Source organism: Equus quagga, chromosome 1 (assembly GCF_021613505.1).
Source record: "Equus quagga isolate Etosha38 chromosome 1, UCLA_HA_Equagga_1.0, whole genome shotgun sequence".
Taxonomy (NCBI): Eukaryota; Metazoa; Chordata; class Mammalia; order Perissodactyla; family Equidae; genus Equus; species Equus quagga.
This window is the reverse complement of record NC_060267.1, coordinates 169,970,349-169,990,780: the sequence shown is the minus strand read 5'-3', so window position 1 is coordinate 169,990,780 and position 20,432 is coordinate 169,970,349. Positions and strand designations below refer to the sequence as shown.

General features: G+C 39.1%; 1 protein-coding gene across 1 annotated transcript in view; it reads right to left on the bottom strand.

Moving 5' to 3' along the window:
* PPP2R3A (protein phosphatase 2 regulatory subunit B''alpha) overlaps positions 1-20,432 on the bottom strand; it is a 157,873-nt gene that overhangs the window by 98,523 nt on the left and 38,918 nt on the right. The window contains exon 3 of the mRNA XM_046662397.1: positions 13,263-15,687. Within this exon, the coding sequence (XP_046518353.1) occupies positions 13,263-15,251 (1,989 nt within the window). The 5' untranslated portion in view covers positions 15,252-15,687. The remainder of the gene's footprint in view (positions 1-13,262; positions 15,688-20,432) is intronic.

Below are 20,432 nucleotides of genomic sequence, written 5' to 3'. Positions count from 1 at the left end.
TCATTCCTCCTGTAAAAAAGAACCACCAATGCCCAGGAAACACTGATTCACGGCTAATAGTTTAGTTTCTGTGATGCTCCCAGATTTCTTACCTCAGTAACTGAGCTGTATGCTTTCTAAGAGTTGGTTGTGTTTGTCCCCACTTGTTTATGCTGGTTGTACTTTTTACAGTAATTATTCGGTTCAATTACTTATTACATAAATGAATGAAATATGTGTAGAAAAAAACCAGGTGTTTCTAAAATTCCTAAAATTGAAAAAAAAAAAAAAAAAAAACCCCAGCTAAGTTGAATGTTTTATAAAGACTCAGCAAAGGAAAACTACTACTAAAAATTTTTTGCTATAAAATTAGGTGTGGGTGAGATAAAGGAAAAAAAACATTAAAATCTAGAAGGTGTCTACATTCAAACTGCTTCAGTACTAACTTAAGCTCCTTCTTTACCTTAAAGAAACTGAAACTGGAAATGAGTCAAAATGTATTGAGTGTGACTGATTAAAGAAAGATGTCACGGAACTTCAATTTCCAATTATGATACTCATTCTCAAAGAAAAGGCTTCGGCCGTGCATCAAAAGATCTGAATAAATTAATGTTGTGAGTTAAAATAAAATGTTGAAGATACACATCTTACAGTACACACACACAGAGTTTGTGATTCCCTACTGAGTAACTCTCAATCTCAATCATGTTCAGGTAAAAAGGCTTCAACTGCAGTATTTTATAATCTAGTAATTATTTTCCAATAGAGTCTAAACTCTTGAGGGTAAGGTCAATTTTATAGCCATTTCAATCACTCAACAAATATTTTTCTGACCACTTATTATGTGCAGATGCTTTGCTGGGTGCTGAGGATATGGAGATGATAAAGAGGTGGTCTCTTCTTTTTCTCATTGTACCTAGTTCAATGTTGATTTGGAGCAAAGGACAACAAATACTTTCATTTCATTTACTTCTCATAAATCTCTGAAGTTTCAAAGTCAGAAGAGTGCTTAAAAGCCTGTTCTGCTATACCCTTAAGCAAGAAAACATTTCTTTATGTCTTTTGATGATGAGGTAAGCTCTAAGTTTTTATTGATCCAACTTCTTTCCAAAAATTCAGAGGAAGAAAAGACTAGGCCCCATAAAGGGGCTGAGGAAGGAACTGGTCTGTGGCAATGAGTTATTGATGGAGAAAGACTATCAAAAGGTTGGTTTATTTGCTTTTTACTTATGTACCTGTGTTTGCATGAAAGTATACCTGCTTGGTTATAGAAAGGATCTGAGAATGTGAGTTACTTTCAAGAAGTATGTGATAACTGGAACATGGTAGCAAAAAACCTGGTTTTTAGAGTGACCTCTTCTTTACTGGGAAAAGATCAAATATATGGAATTTCACTACAGATGCAAACATGGCCTATGATCTACTCTCTTCTCTATCTTGATCATAGAGAAAGTACAATCCACGGGTCTGGGTATTGGAAGAGAAAAGCTGTTATCTGGGTGATAGGTTTCCCCTGGAGGGACTAGAATGAGGAAGAAGAGAAAATCATAAACACATAGTTTATAAATTCAATTTGAGAGGATGGAAAACTAGGAGCTGTGGGCAGTTACAATGAAAGAGTCAACTGTAAGGGTCTTCCCAATGTCCTTCTGGAATAAATCATGAGATCTTTTTTCCTGCTCTCTGCAGCATATATGAAGTCCATCCTAACAAGACAGTGAGCCAACAGGAGGTGTTTCCTGCATAGCTACCTGCATCTCTTCTTGGACTGCAGAGCATTCATGCACACACTCTGTCTGAAGACACAGGTTGTCCTGCCTGGATCATGTGCTCAACATGGGTCTTCAGGGTAACTGTGTTAAGAGAGCTTGACTAGAGGATGAAAAAGGACTGGCGTTCTCTTGTGGGGATGACCGGGATATATCAGTCATTACTTCAAGATCCACCTGCGTGGATTGGGGTTCCTTTCCCGCCTTACCACTCCATATAAGTTCCCCCAGAGCAAACATGCTTGAGCAAGGGGATAATCTTTCTCAAAGAGAACCAGCTGGGATGGGTTCTTGGCTACAGGGTTTTATATGTTCCCCGGCAGGGTTACATGGAAGAGAGGCTGGCTTCTCTGCTTTGACCCTAAAAACTGAAGAACTTTTTTAGGATAGGCTTCAATAATATCAGGCAAGAAAAGATGCTCCCTTACCATGTCCTGAAAGACCTAGAGAACTGAGGAGTGAGTCTAGAAAGAGCCTGTACCCTGAAGGAAGGTGAGATGGGAAAGGAGATAGAGGAGAACAAAACCTTGCATGACACCCAACTCATTCCATTTTTGTAGAATTTATTATTTGAGGCTTAGTTTGAAACTCAGGATGGATTTTCTAGACGTTCCCAAATCCTCTCCTAATTCCCTGAACTTCCCTGTTTGAAAATGAAGACCATAGTGATACACAATATTCTCTCTCTGGAAAGAATCAGCTCTATGGATGGTTTTAGAAAAAAATGGGTTGATTACACAAGATAAAGAAAATTTTGAACATTTGCCTGAAGAAGTAAATCACTTATTTTGACTTGTGTAAAACTGCTAAACAGTTAATATTGTACATGCAATGTGTTTTGCCAAAATAAGTCTAGCCTTTATTTTATAAACCAGCACGTAAAGTCATCCACCAGCCTCAGCTGAACATGTCTATGGAGACTGAGATGACAGGATCAACCAAGGTCTCAGAGTTATGAAGCCCCATTTGGATAATCCAGGCAGCAAAGCTTAGAAAATCTGATAGAGACACATAGCACAGCAAGTCTGGGAAATCAGCTCTGCTGTGTGAGGACCTGTGTTGAAGTGAGTGTTAGAATCAAGTCCATAAAGACAGCAGAGTCACTCTGAAGTGACACCAAAGATTTTGCTCAGAAGATGCTACAGGAGAAAAAGTTACATATTAAAGAGGAAGTTCTGCTACATCAGGAGGGTACTTCTGATTAAAAAAAGGAAGCTAGCTGTTTTGTAAAACTTAAAAGGCTAAATCAAAAGCCTTTTTCTGTCCACACAAAAACTTGTACATAAATGTTCATAGCAGTGTTATTCATAATGGCCAAAAGTGGAAACAACCCAAATGTCCATCAGCTGATGAATGGATAAATAAAATGTTGTATATATTCATATAATGGAATATTACTTAACCATAAAAAGGGTCAAAGTACTGATACATGACACATTATGAATCTTGAAAACATTATGCCAAGTGAAAGAAGCCAAACACAACAGATCACACATTATATGATTCCATTTACATAAAATGTCCAGAATAAGCAAATCTATGGAGACAGAAAGCAGATTAATGGTTATCAGGGACTGGGGGGATGGAGGAATGGGGAGTGAGTGCTAATGAATACAGGTTTCTGGGCAGTGATGAAAACATTCTGGAATTAGATGGTGCTGATGGCTGCTGAACCTTGTTGAATATACTAAAACCTACTGAATTATGCACTTTAAAATGGTGAATTTTATACTATGTGAGTTATATCTCACTTTAAGAAAAGCTTTTCTCACCTTGGCTCTAACTAGCAGAGTAGTTAAAAAAGGAATAATTTGGAATCATAAACTTTGTTTAAAATATCATTGCAAATAAGCTTTAAGAAATTGACTATAAACTAACTGATTAGTCAATCTTAAACTTTGATATCCTTCTCCTTTATGCTTTAACTTGGTGTTTTCCCATTGTTGTTTAATTAATAGCCTGTTTTGTGTTATTAATGTCATTTTACTGTTAAATAATGAAACACTGGAGTGGGGGAAGGAGGCTGGGTGGTGGTGGTGATCTATGGTTTCTTTGCTCCTAGTCTAGTCCTCTAGCCTTAACTTCATTGGTTGCAGCAAGATAGGAGATGTAATAAGCATTTTTGTGACTTGCTTCAGTTGCCTCCAAATGCTAGGAACACATTCCCTGACTAGTAACAGAAAGTATACAGATACTGATATGGCTAGCTGGATAGCTAAAGGTCTCCGACTGCTTCAGTTTTCTCAGTAAAACAGGGAACAGGTCATTAGCTGAGGGCAAGAATAGAGGAGATGTTGAAGACAGAGAAGAAAGAAGGCATGAAAGAGTCATTTGCAGAATAGGAAAGTAAGGGACTAGGGAAATGCAGCTGGACTGCCAGACAGTACTAAAGGCCTGCTGAAGGTTAGTGGTCATCAATTGAACACAAGACCACTCAGTATGGCTGTGTGATCTTCTCTAGCCAAGGTCACCTGAACAAATAAATGCTCAGGGTAGACAGAGAATACACTTTAACTCAAGTTGGAGTTTTTCTAGGTGAGTACCAATGAAATGAGGGCAAGGTAAGGAACCTGGGAGTATACTCAGGGGAGTGATTTTAATGAACTATCGCAGCGGTTCTCAAACAAGATCAAGCATCAGAATCACCTTTTTATACCACAGATGGCTGGGCCTCACCCTTAGAGTTTCAATTTAGTAGGTCCGGGCTGGGGCCTGAGAATATACATTTCTATAAAGCTCCTGGGTGATGCTAATGTTGTGAGTTTGGAATCAAACTTTTTTTTTTTTTTGGTGAGGAAGATTGACTTTGACCTAACTTTTGTTGCCAATCTTCTTCTTTTTGGTTGAGGAAGATCGTCCCTGAGCTAACATCTGTACCAATCTTCCCCTATTTTGTATGGGGGACACTGCCACAGCATGGCTTGATGAGTGGTGTGTAGGTCTGCACCAAGGATCCAAACCTGCAAATCCCAGGCCACCAAACTTAACCACTATGTCCCCAGGCCAGCCCCAGGAACCATATTTTTAAAATCACTGACATAAACATAGGACCAGAGAATGAGTAGCTGAAGAAGGGCAGAGGACAAGCTCACTGGAGGAAAGATAAAGGTACTGAGATGCTCGTGTTTTGGCTGCCTCATCTACTGAAAACTCACAAGAACTGTAGCAAAAGAAGCACTGGGAAGTGTCATAGAGCCAGGAGCTAAAATCTTCAAGAAATAAGGGAAGTGGCCTGGGGGTGGCAGATGATTGCAATCAAGAGGGCTAACGGGTAGTGAGTCTGATGACGTTAGTTCAAAGTTATGGGACTGGGACTGGTTTCAGGAGTGTAGGAAAAAGAATAGTCTGGAAGCAGCAATGAAATGCAAGAACATTTATTGCCCCCTCCAGACACAACGGGATAGAGAATGGAGCGGAAAAGAAGAGAGCCACCATTTCACACGACTATAATATCCTTAGGGAGAGATGGGTTGCAGTTAGAACAAGAAGGTAAAGGGAACGTTTAGAAAAGAATTTGATGACATAGGAAATTTTGCCAGTGAATGATCATGAGTTCAAGAGAGGATGCTGAAAGGATTTCAGGAGTTGGGAGGGTTGGACATAGATTTAGAAATGGGGATGTACAAGAATAGAGTGAGGAGGAGAGTGATGATCTGAATTCCTGGACTTCTTGTGGTGACTCAAGTAAACAGGGGTGAAAAGCATATTAGATTAGTCCTGATGGTCTTAAGGCAAAGAGTGGCCAAGCTGAGAGCGCTGGGCAGACCTGTGAGGGAGGCCTGAGGGCTTTACGGAAGCAAGTTGAGCTCTGGGAGCTCCTTTTCACTCCTGCCAAGGAGTTAGGAGGCTAGGGAAGGCTATACTAATCAGGAGCACCTGGATATCTGAACTCATATCTTACTTCTAGAGGAACATGCATAATTTGGAGCATATTTACCCCCAAATTTTTTGTGTGCACACAAACATATTAGTAACAAAAGGGGATCACATTGGTACATCTGTTTTGCAGTTTACATTTTTACCTACCTATTTTATCTTGACCATTTTTCTACATCAGTAATCCATATCCACCATGTTCTTTTGAATACAGGTGGGACACATCTTGAGATAACCGATGTTGATTAATTACAAAGGACAGAGATGCAAGAGGATCTGACCTCATAAGCCATTAAAGGTGGAGGGAGACATATGGATTGAACTCATTCTGCAAATTCATATTTGCCACTGGCCAGATTCCTTTACTTTTATTAATCTACTTGGTTGTAAATGAGTTAGGAGGAAGAATGGTTTCTATTGTATTGCTGAGTATCTTGATTTCTATTCAAAAATTCCCAGCACTGAACCCAAGAAACCATCAGTACTATAAAGGTAGGAGAGAAGAAAAGTTTTCCCTCAGTGACATGACTGGTTAATCTTAATGAAGGCATAGATATGAACCTAGAAAGTAAAGAGAGAAAAGTGTTTATTAAATGCACCAGAAGAAACTTTTAATAAGGTTTCTAAAGTGTGCTTTGCCATAATTTTATTTAAATTTATTTTTGTAATTATTCTGCATTTAAATGTACATATGAAATTACACAATATCTAAACTTCAAAAAACCCCAAAATGTTAGATCATTAAACTAGGAAGGCCTTTTATTCCCCCTGGAATGGTATCTCAGACATAAATTCCTGCTAAGAGTCAGAAGAAAGGAGAGTCCTAGTAATAGCACAAATCCCGTCCACTTTGAAAGATTTCTCTGACCCTCTTGGGCATCCAAAATCAAAAAAACAATTGTGCTAAAATTAAACAGCCAGAAAAATTCTTTTCCAACCTAAATCCATGGGGATGAAGATGGGGACTTTTAAGAATGGGAAAAGGACAATGAAATGTGTAGGTATTGCTTAAATAAAAAGAATAAATTTTCAGAATTTAAACAAACAGCTAGTATGTGAAGGTGCTACAAAAGGGCCTTGGGGTGCAGTGGTGAGCAAGAGGGCACCCTCTCCTCAAAATGCCTACAGTCTATAATCAAGAGATTTCCAGAGTCAGCCCCAATGGCCTAGCCGTTAAAGTTTGGCGCACTCTGCTTTGGCAGCCCAGGTCTAGTTTCCAGGTGTGGAACGACACCACTCATCTGTCAGTTGCCATGCTGTGGCAGCGGCTCACAGAGAAGAACCAGAAGAACTTACAACTATACACAACTATGCACTGGGGCTTTAGGGGGCAAAAAGGAAGAAAAAACAAACAGGAAGATTGGCAACAGATGTTAGCTTAGGGTGAATCTTCCCCTGCCAAAAAAAAAAAAAAGTTTGACATTAAAAAAAAAATTTCCACCCTGCAAAAAGGTAAAATGATCCATATATACTTTTACTGGGGTGCTCCTCTCTTGCCAGGAAAAGTGATGGGACCTTCCCTAGAACACCATAGATTTTTAGGTGTTAAAAGCTAGAGAAATTAGGAGGCCAAAGGTCTGGGAGATATATTTGAGTCTTGCTGAGGTACCACCCTCAAGTCCTAGAAGGGCACCCTGATGTCAGGTCCTCTTGCATCCATCCTTGAGAAGCAAGGGAAAGAGATGACTCTCAGGCAAGAGGGCAGAATATCCATTTGGGAAGGGGTCAAAGCAAGCAAGTAAAAATGCCTTTATTTGATTATACATTATTTATTTATTTATCTAACACATAGTTATTTAATGCTAAATAAATAAAGCCTCTACCAATAGAGGCTAGTAGCCCAGATACAGAAAATTGAGCAGAATTCACAAATCTCCCTGCATATTCTTATTTTTTTCCTGAGGAAGATTGGCCCTGAGCCAACATGTGTGCCAATCTTCCTCTATTTTGTATGTGGCCACAGCATGGCTGCCAATGAGTGGTGTAGGTCCATGCCCGGGAACCGAACCCAGGATGCTGAAGTGGAGTGTGCCAAACCTAACCACTAGGCCATGGGGCTGGCCCCCTGCATATTCTTATTTTAACATTTCATTTTTATTAGGTATACATTTGGGAGCTGGAGATCACATTTTTGGGAGCCTGAAGTGGAAAAGGAGAAGGTAAGGTACAAATGAGGTTGTCAGACTGCCTGCTTAAACTGACTTTAAAACTCCAGAAAACTGATGGGAAACTGGTCCCACCTTTCTTACCCTTTACCTTGTTAGCATGGATTCTACTAACTTGGAATTCCCTTTATACTCTCTAGAAGGAAAGTTCTGTTAAACCAATTTTTGTTGCCCTTGATCATCAAGATTAGACTACTACAGAGCTCAGGTTTGGAGAAATAATGGATTCATGATACATATCTAGTCTTCTTTACTGGATTCCCCTGGGACCAAAGGCTTGTATTTCTAAGATAGATGGAGAGGATTAAGGTACACTTTGATGTCTTGGAACAGAAGGGAAATGGTCCAAGCCATTGTGAAAAATAAACCTCTAACCTTAGCATCATTAACACTGTGACAATGACAACAGCTAGGACCTTAGGTAAATTAATCAAATAATAGTAGTGCATCCATATCTAAATGCTCCAGAGAAACTCCCTTGACTTCCGCAAGCCAGGATGTCTCTCTCCCTCTACTGAGCTCCTGCAGCACTTCACTTATCTCTAATAGAATCTATTCTTTCTACTTTGCATCACAGTAAATAGCTCATCTTCCCTATTAGACTGTGGGCCCACAAAGGATTGTTATGTCTGATTCATCTTTATTTCCTACTGTGCACTATATAGGACAACTGCAGAGTTATGAATGCTTAAGTCATTTAGAAACTTTTTTTTTTTTGGTGAGGAAGGTTGGCCCTGAGCTGACATCCATTGCCAATCTTCCTCTTTTTGCTTGAGGAAGATTATCCCTGAGCTAACATCTGTGCCAATCTTCCTCTATTTTGTATGTGGGACACCACCACAGCAGTGCTTGGTGAGCAGTGTGTAGGTCTGCACCTGGGATCCAAACCTGTAAACCCCGGGCCACTGAAGTGGAGCGCATGAACTTAACCACTATGCTATCAGGCCAGCCCTTAGAAACCATTTTTAAACATTTTAGCAACCTCCATTTTGCATACCAATAACGTATTGACTACACTGAAATATACTGTTAAGCCCAAGATGGAGCTGCTCCTGCCTGGGGTGCCATGTCATCAGACTGACAAGTTTCATGTCCCTGTAAATACTCTGCTTGACCAGAAACACCGTATATTCAGTCAGTCAATGCCCAAATGCCAAGCCAACTCTGGGCGTTCTCACCCCAAACAAGGGTGACGACTATGTGGCCCTGGCCAATCAGATATTTTCTGTTTTTCTATTCCTTGCTCTTTATTCTTCATCCTATAAAAGCTTCTTGCCTTCTGCCCCATTTTGCAGTTCTCCAAAAGGAGACTGTCCACTTCATGAAGTATTAAATAAAGCTTGTTTGTATCACCTAAGTTGTCTTCTTCAATCATTTTTTAACTATAAATGATCTTTACCACATTACTGAAATAGGTCCAGTTGAAGTCCACACTTGGCAATAGCTTGACAATAGTTTTACTCTTTAATCTTGAAATTAATAAAGTTCTTTCTTAAAAACCAAAATTTTAATTTGTACCTTTTAGCAATTCAGACAGGTTTCCCCCTCAATTAGCTGAAATTTGTAAGGTTTCACTAGACTTAAACGTTACAGTACAGCTTTTTAAAAAAAATAATCTTCCTCTTTTTTTACCGTAAATTCTTCCTTTTTCACTGAAGAATTCTCCCTCTGCCCACTATTATTTCAACTTAGGTAAGCAGTAATGGAAACTTTTTCCTAGCTTTGTTTTGACTAAAATGAAGAAAAAGAAATACTTTTCAAGGGAGTCTAGGGTTTGTTATTTTAACCCGTGTATAACAGCTACCAGGCTATTTTGCCCCATAAGGCTAAAAACAGACCAAAAATGACCATAATACCATGTCCTCGTGGTAATAAAACACAGAATTAAGATTTCATTTATTACATGAGTTACTAAAGCAGTATAGTTTCTGTCTTTAAAAAAATTATATTATCTCCCATGTCAAAACATGTCCTCAGTAATTCACTCATTAATAATTAAGAAGCCCTTAGAGACCTCAGCCACATGCCCTTGTCCTCCTCCACCAGCTGTTTTCTTATTCCTGTTCAACTTACTTTCAGGCCTACCTGCACACTTCAGCTATTCCAGAACCTATAGGGTTGCTTCCCGTCACCTATAGGCTTTGTGAAAAAACCATGTACTGGACATTCATCTGCTAGCCAATGACACAGACAACACAGTGAGAAAGTAGACATGCAGAGAAAGGAAAAAAGAATGGGGACTAAGACATGGGATGAAAAGGAAGCTATTTTAAGTGGAAAAATCAGAGATAGATGGTGACTGGAGAGGAAAGGGAGAAAAATTATGTGGATGAGAACCATGATTAGAACTCATATGAAGGATTTTGAAACTGGGCTTATTTATTTTTCTATTTCTATTGGTACATTGTTTGACTGTCATCAACCACTGGTAGTTTTTGCTATTGATATTTAATGATGTTTCCTAGATTTCCAATGCCTTTAACAAAATATCACACTGAACCTTATCAAAAATCTGTTTTGTTGCTCTACCGTGAAATAATATCTAGGAGTCAGTAAACTTTGTCTGTAAATGGCCACACAGTAAATATTTTAGGTTTTAAAGTCTGTTCTTATTAACTACTCAACTTAGTAGGTGGAGCACAAAAGTAGCCAGAGACTGTAAGTAAATGAATGGGTGTGGCTATGTTCCAACAAAGCTATTTATAAACACAAGTGGCAGGTCAGATTTGGCCCATGGGCCCCAGGTTGCTAACCCCCGATCTAGACCAACATCCTCTTTATCAGTCTCTCAATACCCTCCTAGTATTTTCTATTTGACTTCCTCTCCCAATACAGGCGGGACTTGTATTTCTGGACAACAAATATCTGGACAAGAAATACTGCTCAGTCTTGAGAAATTACTTTGAAATACATATTAAAATATTAATGACATATAATATTGTCAAGTCAATCTTTCTTCTCAGGGATAATCACCAATGTCCTATAAAAGCAATTCCTATGTGGTCCATTATGTAAATTTTTAAAGGAAAACGTTTTGAGCAATTGGTAAATTTTCAACTGTCCAAAAGGTTAAAAAAAATAAAAGCCTTAAAATGTATTATTCTTTAAAAAAAAAATTACAATTCTTAAGAAAAAAAAAATACTGTGCGACGACTCTGCTTAAAAGCCTATTTTAGCTCTCCACTCTCCTAGAACAAACTCTTTAGCATAGCATACAAGGTCGTTCATAAGTTGGCCCCAACCAACCTCTCCAATTTTATTTCCTACTACTTTCTGCTCATTGTCTATGTAACAATAAAAACATGACAAACAATTCTGTCTCGAGACTTGCAGGAGGAGCTAAACACCAACCTCAGGGCAGTGGTTACTTCTGGAAAGAGGAGAGGATACTGGGGAGGTGAGCCCTAGGGATTTCAACTATATCTGAGATGATTTTTTTAAACGATGATGATGATAATGAAAATAATAAATAAAGCAAAGACCTGAAGGAAATACGGCAAAAAGTTCAAATTTGACAAAGCTAAGTGGTGGATAACAAGAGGACTTTTTCTATCATTCAACATACTTTCCTATTCGTTTAAAACAGGGGTTGACAAACAGTCTGTGGGCCAAATATGGCCCACTGCCTGTTTTTTATGAGTTGGAGCTCGGAATGGTTTTGCATTATTAAAGTGTTGTTTTTTTTAAAAAAAAAAGACAAAGAAGACTACATGAGAGACCTTGTGACCCACAAAGCCTAAAATATTTACCATCTGGCCCTTTATAGAAAACGTTTGCCAACTCCTGGTTTAAAGAATTTCATAAGAAGAAAAGAAAGATAAAAAAAAAAAAAAAGAACACGTAGGTAGGCAAACGGAGGCTAGGAACAACGGTTTTTTTTTGCATTAAGTATCTTCCTGAATTAAACATTTTATATTATGTCTAAATTAGTTTTTCATGAATTACTTTTTCAACTTTTATCAAGAGGAAATCTCATCAAATTTTATTCTATTCTATAATATTGGAACTTATTTAAAAGACTGATGGGAGAATCTTTTAATAAGATTTTGATTTCAGTTCATACTTGTCAAAAAAGTGGGAAGCTCATTTAGAGCCGAGCGTGGCATTTTCAGGTAGCTGTACTTAGACTGAGAGCATCACAGGGGACCTGATCACAAACTATCAGCTGGGGAAACAGGAGACCGTGCTACAAGGACTTAACTCTTGCTTTCAGGTTCACAATTTCTACTTTCTTCAAACCATCTCTTTAATTAATCAGTCATTATTCTGAACATTGTATTTGGTGTATCCATATATTTCTTATACTTTTTGTACAAATGCACATATAGCTAAATAATTCATATCATTATTTTACAACTTGCTTTGTTGATTCGGCTTTATGTCTAAATTCATACATGTTGACATGTATGCTACATTCATGTGGTAGAGAGAGTACTCACCAAATATTCTTTTTTTTCCCTCACCAAATACTCTATGTGCTTCCCTATGCTTCTTAGCCTTTGGGTTGGAATCACCGGACTGTGAGCAGAAGGGAAGTGTGTCACGTATGGGACAAGGCAATTAAAAGCACTATCCTTTCCTCAGTGAACACATAAGCCACATATTCCAAATGGGGCAATGGGGCAGCTGTAGGAACATGGAGCATCCATCAGCCTGGGTCCCTGAGTAAGGTGGAGCAGAGCCTCTTTGCCAACCCATGTTGGAACATGTAAAATGAACAAGAAATAATACTGTTGTGCTAAGACATACACACACACACGTGTGCAGATAATTGCCTTTCTAAGATTATCCAAAAGCAATGCTATCAGTAGCAGGGTAGATTCAAAGACTTTTGAAAATACTTCTATCTCATGACTCTAGATTGATACTTATTCTCATTTGCATGAAGAAGCAAATCTTATATACCCTAGTCTTTACCTTTTTTGAAGACCTATTACACTAACAATACTTTCAGAGAAGTGCCTACAGTTCATGTACTGTTACCAATATGTTCGTTTTGTTTCCCCAACTAGATTTTAAGCTCTTTAAGAATCATTTCTTCTTTTGTTCCCCACACCGGACCTTACAGTCTACACGGGCATGCATGCTCATTTACTGGTTGACGGGGGAGGATGAGGACTAACGTTAAATGCCTACTTAGTGTAAGGCACCTTGCTTGTACTTCACATAAGTTATCTTGATCCTCATTACTTCCATTATATAGAGGAGGATATCAAGGCTAAGTAACTTTCCTTTGGTCACAGAGCTAGGGAGAAGATGATGGGTGTGGGTAGGGCAGTTGAAACCAGTCTGCTTAATTCTAAAGCCTTTGCTTTTTAGTTTTTTCACTAAACTGAGTGAGACCATGCCTAGCGTAGGGCAGGAGCTTTAGCAGAACATAAAACGGCTAACAAAAATAGTTTTATTTATCAATTTTGCAAACATTAAAACACTTCTTTGGACACTTCTGAGGACTAAGATTTTTGGGTCTTACCTTGATCACCTCTGGGGTCTGCTGAATCAAAACCACTGAAGCAGTATCTTTGGCTTTATCACCAACAGAACTTCTACAGACTGATAAATTGGCTTGGGAGGAAGTTGTCAAGGTTTCCTGCAGAATTTGCATCATTTCCTTTTCTTGTGATAGGCTCCCTCTGCCTGTTTTGCATTCAACTAGTTCTTGAGCAAAGTCTTCAATGCTTTCTAGGATTCGCAGTAAGAGGGCTCGATCCTCTTCCTCTATTTTGTGTCCATTGGTTTCAATAATCCTTGTTAGACAGGAAGGTGAGACTTTTTCCATGGGTGCAGAAACTTTAGGCTCAAGATCTACAGGGAGCTGAGCAGTCAACTGACTATGACTATTCAGAGAGTTAGAGCTTTTACCTTTGGCAAGTGGCTCCCTTAGTGAGGTCTCCATTTTCTGTGAAAAAGATTCCAAATCCATTAACAATTTATCTATCTCTTCCTGACTGTTAGGATTCATAAAATCTCTGTGGTCTCCCTCATCAACTTTAGGAACTTTTGATTTAAGATCTTCCTCAGGTAGATTAACAACTGGTATCTCAAATATCTTACTAATTTCATTTTGCATTGAGGCAGGACATTTTTTAAGATGACTGCCATGGTCTGAAAATTCTGCTCTGTCTTCTTTTACCTTTAACAACTCTTGACTGGGTCCATTGTCTGTCCTTTGTCCTTTATCTAATGCTTTCTTTCCATCTGACTCTTCTTCAATATAAAGGGTTTCCATTAAGTCACCAGAAGGAACATTTTCTAAAGCGTTCACAGTTAATGACTGTGACTGAAGCTGGACATCTTTTAAAGTTCTGGGATCATTTATCTCTAAGTTATATAAGGAATCTGTAGACTTGTTTGGAATGGATTTCACAGTGTCTGTTTTCCTAGAACTGCACTTGTCATCTTGTAAGTCTATAGTTTGAAACTGTGCAGAGTCAGGGGCTGAGAGCTGGACAACATCTTCATATTTAGGGGGCTGTTCAGTGCCAAATATTGGGGAGAAGGGAGTCAGCTGTAAACTAGGCATACTACTGACCAGTTCTGTTAAATCTATAGTCTCATTATTCCCAGATTGCATGAGTTCAAACGGTAGCTTTTTCAGATAGGATGCTAACCTGGTCATTACATTCATATAGACAGTTTCAGAGCTGGAAACTGCACTGTTACCATTTCCTTCATTGATGCCACTCCCTGACTTTTTCTTTATGCATTGTTTTATGATGTCTGTGCATTTTTTCAAATCCTCAGAGCATTTTAGCAAGATGTCCAAGCACATCTTTATGTCTGTTCCAGAAGAAAAGTTATCTATTTTATGTTTTTCCAAAATCTGAGTAACTAGGTCTTCTTCAGAGAAGTTGTGAAGCATCATTGAAGTCAGGTTCGTATCAAGTGAGTTTCTACGGGACAAAGATTTTTCCTCAACTGAGGAACTCCGGAGTAAACCAAAGGATGGGGAGTTCCCATCACTGTTATAATGGCCACAAAGCAAGTCAAAATCAACTGATCTTCTATTAAATGAGTCAGACTTAACTTTCCTTCCCTTTTTATAAGCTGCATGATTAGAGTTTTTCAGTTTTTCGAGGGAAAATTCTTTTATTTTCCCACTGGCAAAACTGATTGCTTCTCCTGCAATGTCCTTTAAATTACAAGTGTTCTGAAATGCAGATCCTTTCTTGACCCTGGGTATGCCTGTGAGGGCCTGATGAGGATAGTCACCTTCAGCTGGGGAAAAGCCATTTTCACGGGGTAGAAACATAGAGTCCAGATCTACATCTTTGAACTGAGACAAAGGGATATGCAAGAGGTCTGCACAAACACTATGATGTACCACAATGCAGTCAACTCCATGCGTGAAGGTGTGGCAGGTTCCAGTGCAATAATGTATAGCTTGCTCAAAACGCCGATCTATCACCACGCTGCTGTAGTGGTTCACAGTACTAACCACAAGTCTGTAAGTTGCTGCCATAATATCAAATCCACTTAGTGGTGGGACTTGAAATTTTCTACAACTTGTTTCAAGTAAATTCTCCTAAATGACACTCAGCTGCAAATATATTTGATGGCAACATTCAGTGGTTTCTTGCGAATATAATGACCTTTCCCACAAATGGAAACCAACCAAATTTGAGGTTTGTTAACTGTCAGGATACAGTAGCTGTTGCACATGTGTGCTTGTATTAGCAAGTCTAATAATTTAATAATTGTGCTTTTTTAGTTTTATTTAGTAATATCATGATACTATAGGATTATTTTTATAAAAGAATATCCTCTTTTTGTTCTTCAGCAGTTCTATGATGCAAAAATTTGCTGTCATAAATCTTAGTTGGTAGTATAGAAGTATTGTGATAATCGAGTCCTCCAAAGATGTAAATGATCCATTTTTCTGAGAATGATGGAGAAAGCTGTAATGAAAAAAGAAAATAATTGAAAGAAAATATGATTTCTTATTACTGAAAGAACCTTTTATTTCCTCTTCCTTTGCATCCCCTATGCAGTTATCACCAAGCCTTGTTTTGTACCACATCACTGATTGTTGACCTTTGATTCAAGTCTTGGTTTCAGCACACCCTACACTCCTTACCACCCAGAGTAGTATTACCTCAGCTCTGTCTTGTTACAACCGTCTCCCAGTTGGTATTTCTGATTCCACCCTCCTTGCCACCTTACGTGACACTAACAAGCTTAGATTTAGACAGCTTTCTCATCTCCCACAGTTCAAGAATTCACACCACTGATCTCCATCATGCATCATGGCAGGCCTACCTCCTTTGACTCATTTTCAAGACTTTCAACATCTGTTCCCATCCACTTATAATGTTATTTTCTGCTACTGCCCTGCACCGACCTTCTGCTTCCATCAACCTAGTCTTTTAAAAAACTGTCAACACATAGTGCTTGTTCTTGATTCTACCACTTCCTCTAAACTTTGAAATTATTCTCCCATCAACTTCTCTTTTCTTACCAAGAGAGAAAAAAACAACCTTCATTACTGCTCTTGATCCCATTCTCTCAGAACCTGCCATATACACTCTCTCATCATCAAGTGGATAGAAGTTAATCACTCTCTTACTTTTAAAAAAAATGGCTTTTAAACCATGTTTTCGTTGCTTTCCAAAAAGGTTCAATCAATGTATTAACTCAGTCAATAAATACTGAGTGCCTCCTGTGTGCCAGGCACTTGCTAAGTGCTAGGGATACAGCAACGAATAAAATAAAGTCCCTGCCTTTATGGAGCTGACAATCTAGTTGGAAAGTGAAAAACAACATGTAAATAAACATAGAACTTAGATGGTGGAATGTGCTATGGAGAAAAATGAAGTAGGGCAAGGGTTTAGAAAGGATGAGAGGGTCCTGTATTATACAGGGCAGTCAGGGAAGACGTCACTGAAATCTGAACAGAGACCTGAAAGAAGAGAGGGAGCAGGCTGAGGAGGTATTATGGGCTAAATCATCTCAGGCAGAGTAACCATAAGTGCCAAGGCCCTGAAGTGGGAGCATGCTTGATTTACTAGAAGAATGACAAGGATGCTAAAGTGACAGAGCAGAGAAAGCAAGAGGGCAGTATGAGAGATGAGGTCAGAAAGGAAAGGTGGGAGTCTAAATCATGCTGGGTCTATAGAGTACTATGATGAATTTGGTTTTACTCTGAGTGAATTGGGAAACAACTGATGGCTACTGAGCAGAGGAATGACATAATCAGACTTACATTTTAAATTGGTAAATCTGGCTGCTGTGTTCAGAGGAGACTGTAGAGGAGCAAGATACAAAGAAGGCAAACAAGTTAGGGACTACTGCAATAAATCAGGCAAAGTGGGTGGAGGGCTTGGACCAGGATAGTAACAGTGGAGATGTTTAGATGCTGTAGGTATTGCAAAGACAGAGCCAATATGACTTGCTGAAGGATAGAATGTGCGATATTACTACATCAGGAATGACACAGTAAGGCAATGATAGGAAGGTCACGATGACAGCAATGAAAGACAGTATCAGTTTCACTGAACCATCAATAGCATTGGTGTTTTAACAATAAAAACTGTTACCATTTAATGAGAAACTAAAATTCATTGTTTTCATTTTTATTTCTTCAATCCTAGAAAACTGTTTATTTTGCTTATTATTGTATTTCTTCTTTGGTAAATTGTGTATGCATGTTCTTTTCTCATTTAGGTATCAGAGACTTAGTGAATACAAATACAATTAATACAATTAATTCATGAAGAACCCTTTCTTTTGTTGAATTCTCACATTGGCTAGCATATACTTCCTGGCTCTTTTGATCCAATGATTACTCTGTTTTTTCTGCCAATCCTACACTATAGTAATTACTGTTGTCTTACTAAATTTTACTACCTGGCTTTGTTTCCTATATCCCTAATTATAATTCTTTTTTATGCTCCAAATGTTCTTTGATGGTCTTCCAGAAGAATTTTTGAATTGTCAAGTTTTAAGAAAAATCCTACTGGAAGTTTAATTAATTTTTTTGGTGAGGAAGATTGGCCTTGAGCTAACATCTGTTGCCAATCTTCCTCTTTTTGCTTGAAGAAGATTGTCACTGCACTAACATCTGTGCCAATCTTCCCCTATTTTTCATGTGGGACACTGCCACAGCATAGCTTGATGAGCGGTGTGTAGGTCTGTGCCCAGGATCCAAACCCATGAACCTCGGGCCACCAAAGCAAAGCGGGTAAACTTAACCACTGTGATATTACTGCATCAGGAATGTGCCACCGGGCCAGCCCCTCAATGTTCTTAGATACATAGAGTCAATCTGTCCTCCAGAAAAATGACAAATTTATTCTTCCAATATCAGGGTAGGAGTGGGCCTACTTCCCCAGGTTCTCCTTGAGTGGTATGACTCTTTAAATTTTTGCTAATCTGACAGATGAAGAAATGGAAGTACACTATTTTAATCTGCACCTGAACATCTTTTTATTTATCTAGCAGAGACATTTTGTGTTGTTCATTTGTGAAGCCTTTCTTCACGCCCTTTGTTCAAAGAGAGCATCTAAATCAGACTGAAGAGTCAGGAAAGGCTTCCCAAAATAAGGGATGTATGTACCTAGTTTTGAAGGATCAAAACTAATTCTAATGACAGTTAGACAAAATGGAAGGGAGGAATAGTCCAGGCAGAGGGAAACACATACTTGAAGGCTCAGAGGCCTAACGTGGCAAATGAGTTCAGAACTACAAGAAGTTCCAGCAGATGTCCCTGGGGTGAGTGTACCAACAAGCAAGAGGGGAGGAAACCAGAGCAGCAGGAACTAGACTATAGACTCCCTTGTGTGCTAAACTAAGGAGTGAACTTCATTCTGAAAACTATGGGAATAACAAAGACTTGTAGGCTGGAGCATAACATTATGAGATTTATGTTTTAGAAAGACCATTCCAGCAGCTGAGTGGAGGCCTGGAAATCAATTAGGAGGTACCTCCATGTAAGAAGTGGTGGGAAGCTAAACCAAGTAGGTGGCAGTATTTAACAAAGAAGAGGACACTGATTCAACAGCCAAGGAGGAAGAATTCACAAAACAGGAGGTGGAGAAAGTGAGAGGGAGGAATCTTGGGTTTCAGGCTTGGGTACTGGGGGATTAGTGCTGCTACTCCCAATAAAGACTTTGTTTTTCTTTTACGGGAGGTGGCCATAGAAAAGATAGAGAGTTTTATTCTGAATGTGTTGTTTGAAGAGGTACCTGTGGAGTATCCAAGCGGTGAAGTATCACTGGATGAAATGTGAATGTGAAAACCTGGAGGTCAGCAGAAAGATCCTGGCTGGAAATGCAGCTCTGAGAGGTGACTCAGGGTGAGTGCATAAAGTGAGAAGAGCTCTGGGCTGGAGACAGAGCTGGGGATCACTGACATTTCTGGGTTAAAGAGAGGAACAGAATTTTTAGAGGGAGCCTAAGAAAGAAGAGCCAATAAAGTAAGACGGAAACCCGAGAAAGCAAGCAGTTTCACAGAGGCTGAAGGAGAGACTTTCAAAATGGAGATCACCATTGTTGCATGCTGCTGAGAGGTGAAGGAAAAGCAAAAATTACCCACTAGATTTGCCAATATGAAGGTCACCAGTAACCTTAGCAAGCGTGATTTCAAAAAAATCCCAAAGACTGTAAGATAGTCCCAAAGACCATGTATGCACAAGAGTGATATACAATTTAAAATATCTGTCAACATAACTCTAAAGGAACTCTTTCAATAAGTGAGAAAGTTCTAAATGATAAGAAAGCATTGTATCATAGTTTGAGTTTTTTCCTTCTTAATGGCACATGCAGCTGGTCTAGTGGTTAAGATTCAGCGCTCTCACCACGGTGGATTGGATTCATTTCCTGGTCAGCAAACCACACCACCTATCTGTCAGCTGCCATACTGTGGTGGCTGCATGCTGCTGTGATGCCGAAAGCTATGCCACAGGTATTTCAAATTCCAGCAGGGTCACCCATGGTGCACAGGTTCTAGCGGAGCTTCCAGACTAGACAGACTAGGAAGGAGGACCGGGCCACCCAATGCTGAAAAAACTGGCCATGAAAACCCCATGAATAGCAATGGAGCACTGTCTGATATAGTGCTGGAAGGTGAGAGGATGGCGCAATAAGACCAGGCAGGGTCCAGCTCTGCTGTACACAGGTGTGCTAGGAGGTAGAATCAATTAGATGGCCCAAACAACAAAATGGCATATGAAATAATGAGTGTTTTACAATCTTTGATTTGATGGAATATAGTACAATTTTTCAATCAGTCTAAACATCTGTTGTATCGGGGTAGAGAGCAGAATATAACAGATTTCTCATAGTTAAGTATCCTGGAGGTTTATATTTCTTCCATCTCAGGTCTTGTTGCATGCTGCCTGCCTATCCCCCAAGCCTTTTGTCTCTCCTATGCTCTCTCATCCCTGTAAAGAACTAGCATCTGTTTTCCTAATTTCTGCGTAAGTGGTTCATATGCAACTTCAGAGTCGACTAAACACTTATCACTTCCACTTCAAGCAGTTTACGATTACTCCAACAAGTGCTTTCCAGTGGCTCCTTGTATTCCTCCAAAGTAAACTGCTATATGGCCATTGCTGATGAAGTGGATTGTTGTCAAACAAAGGTACAGAAGCAGCAGACAAGAAAAGTTAGGAAGGAGAGAACTGGATTTTGAAAGCTAAGAGCCT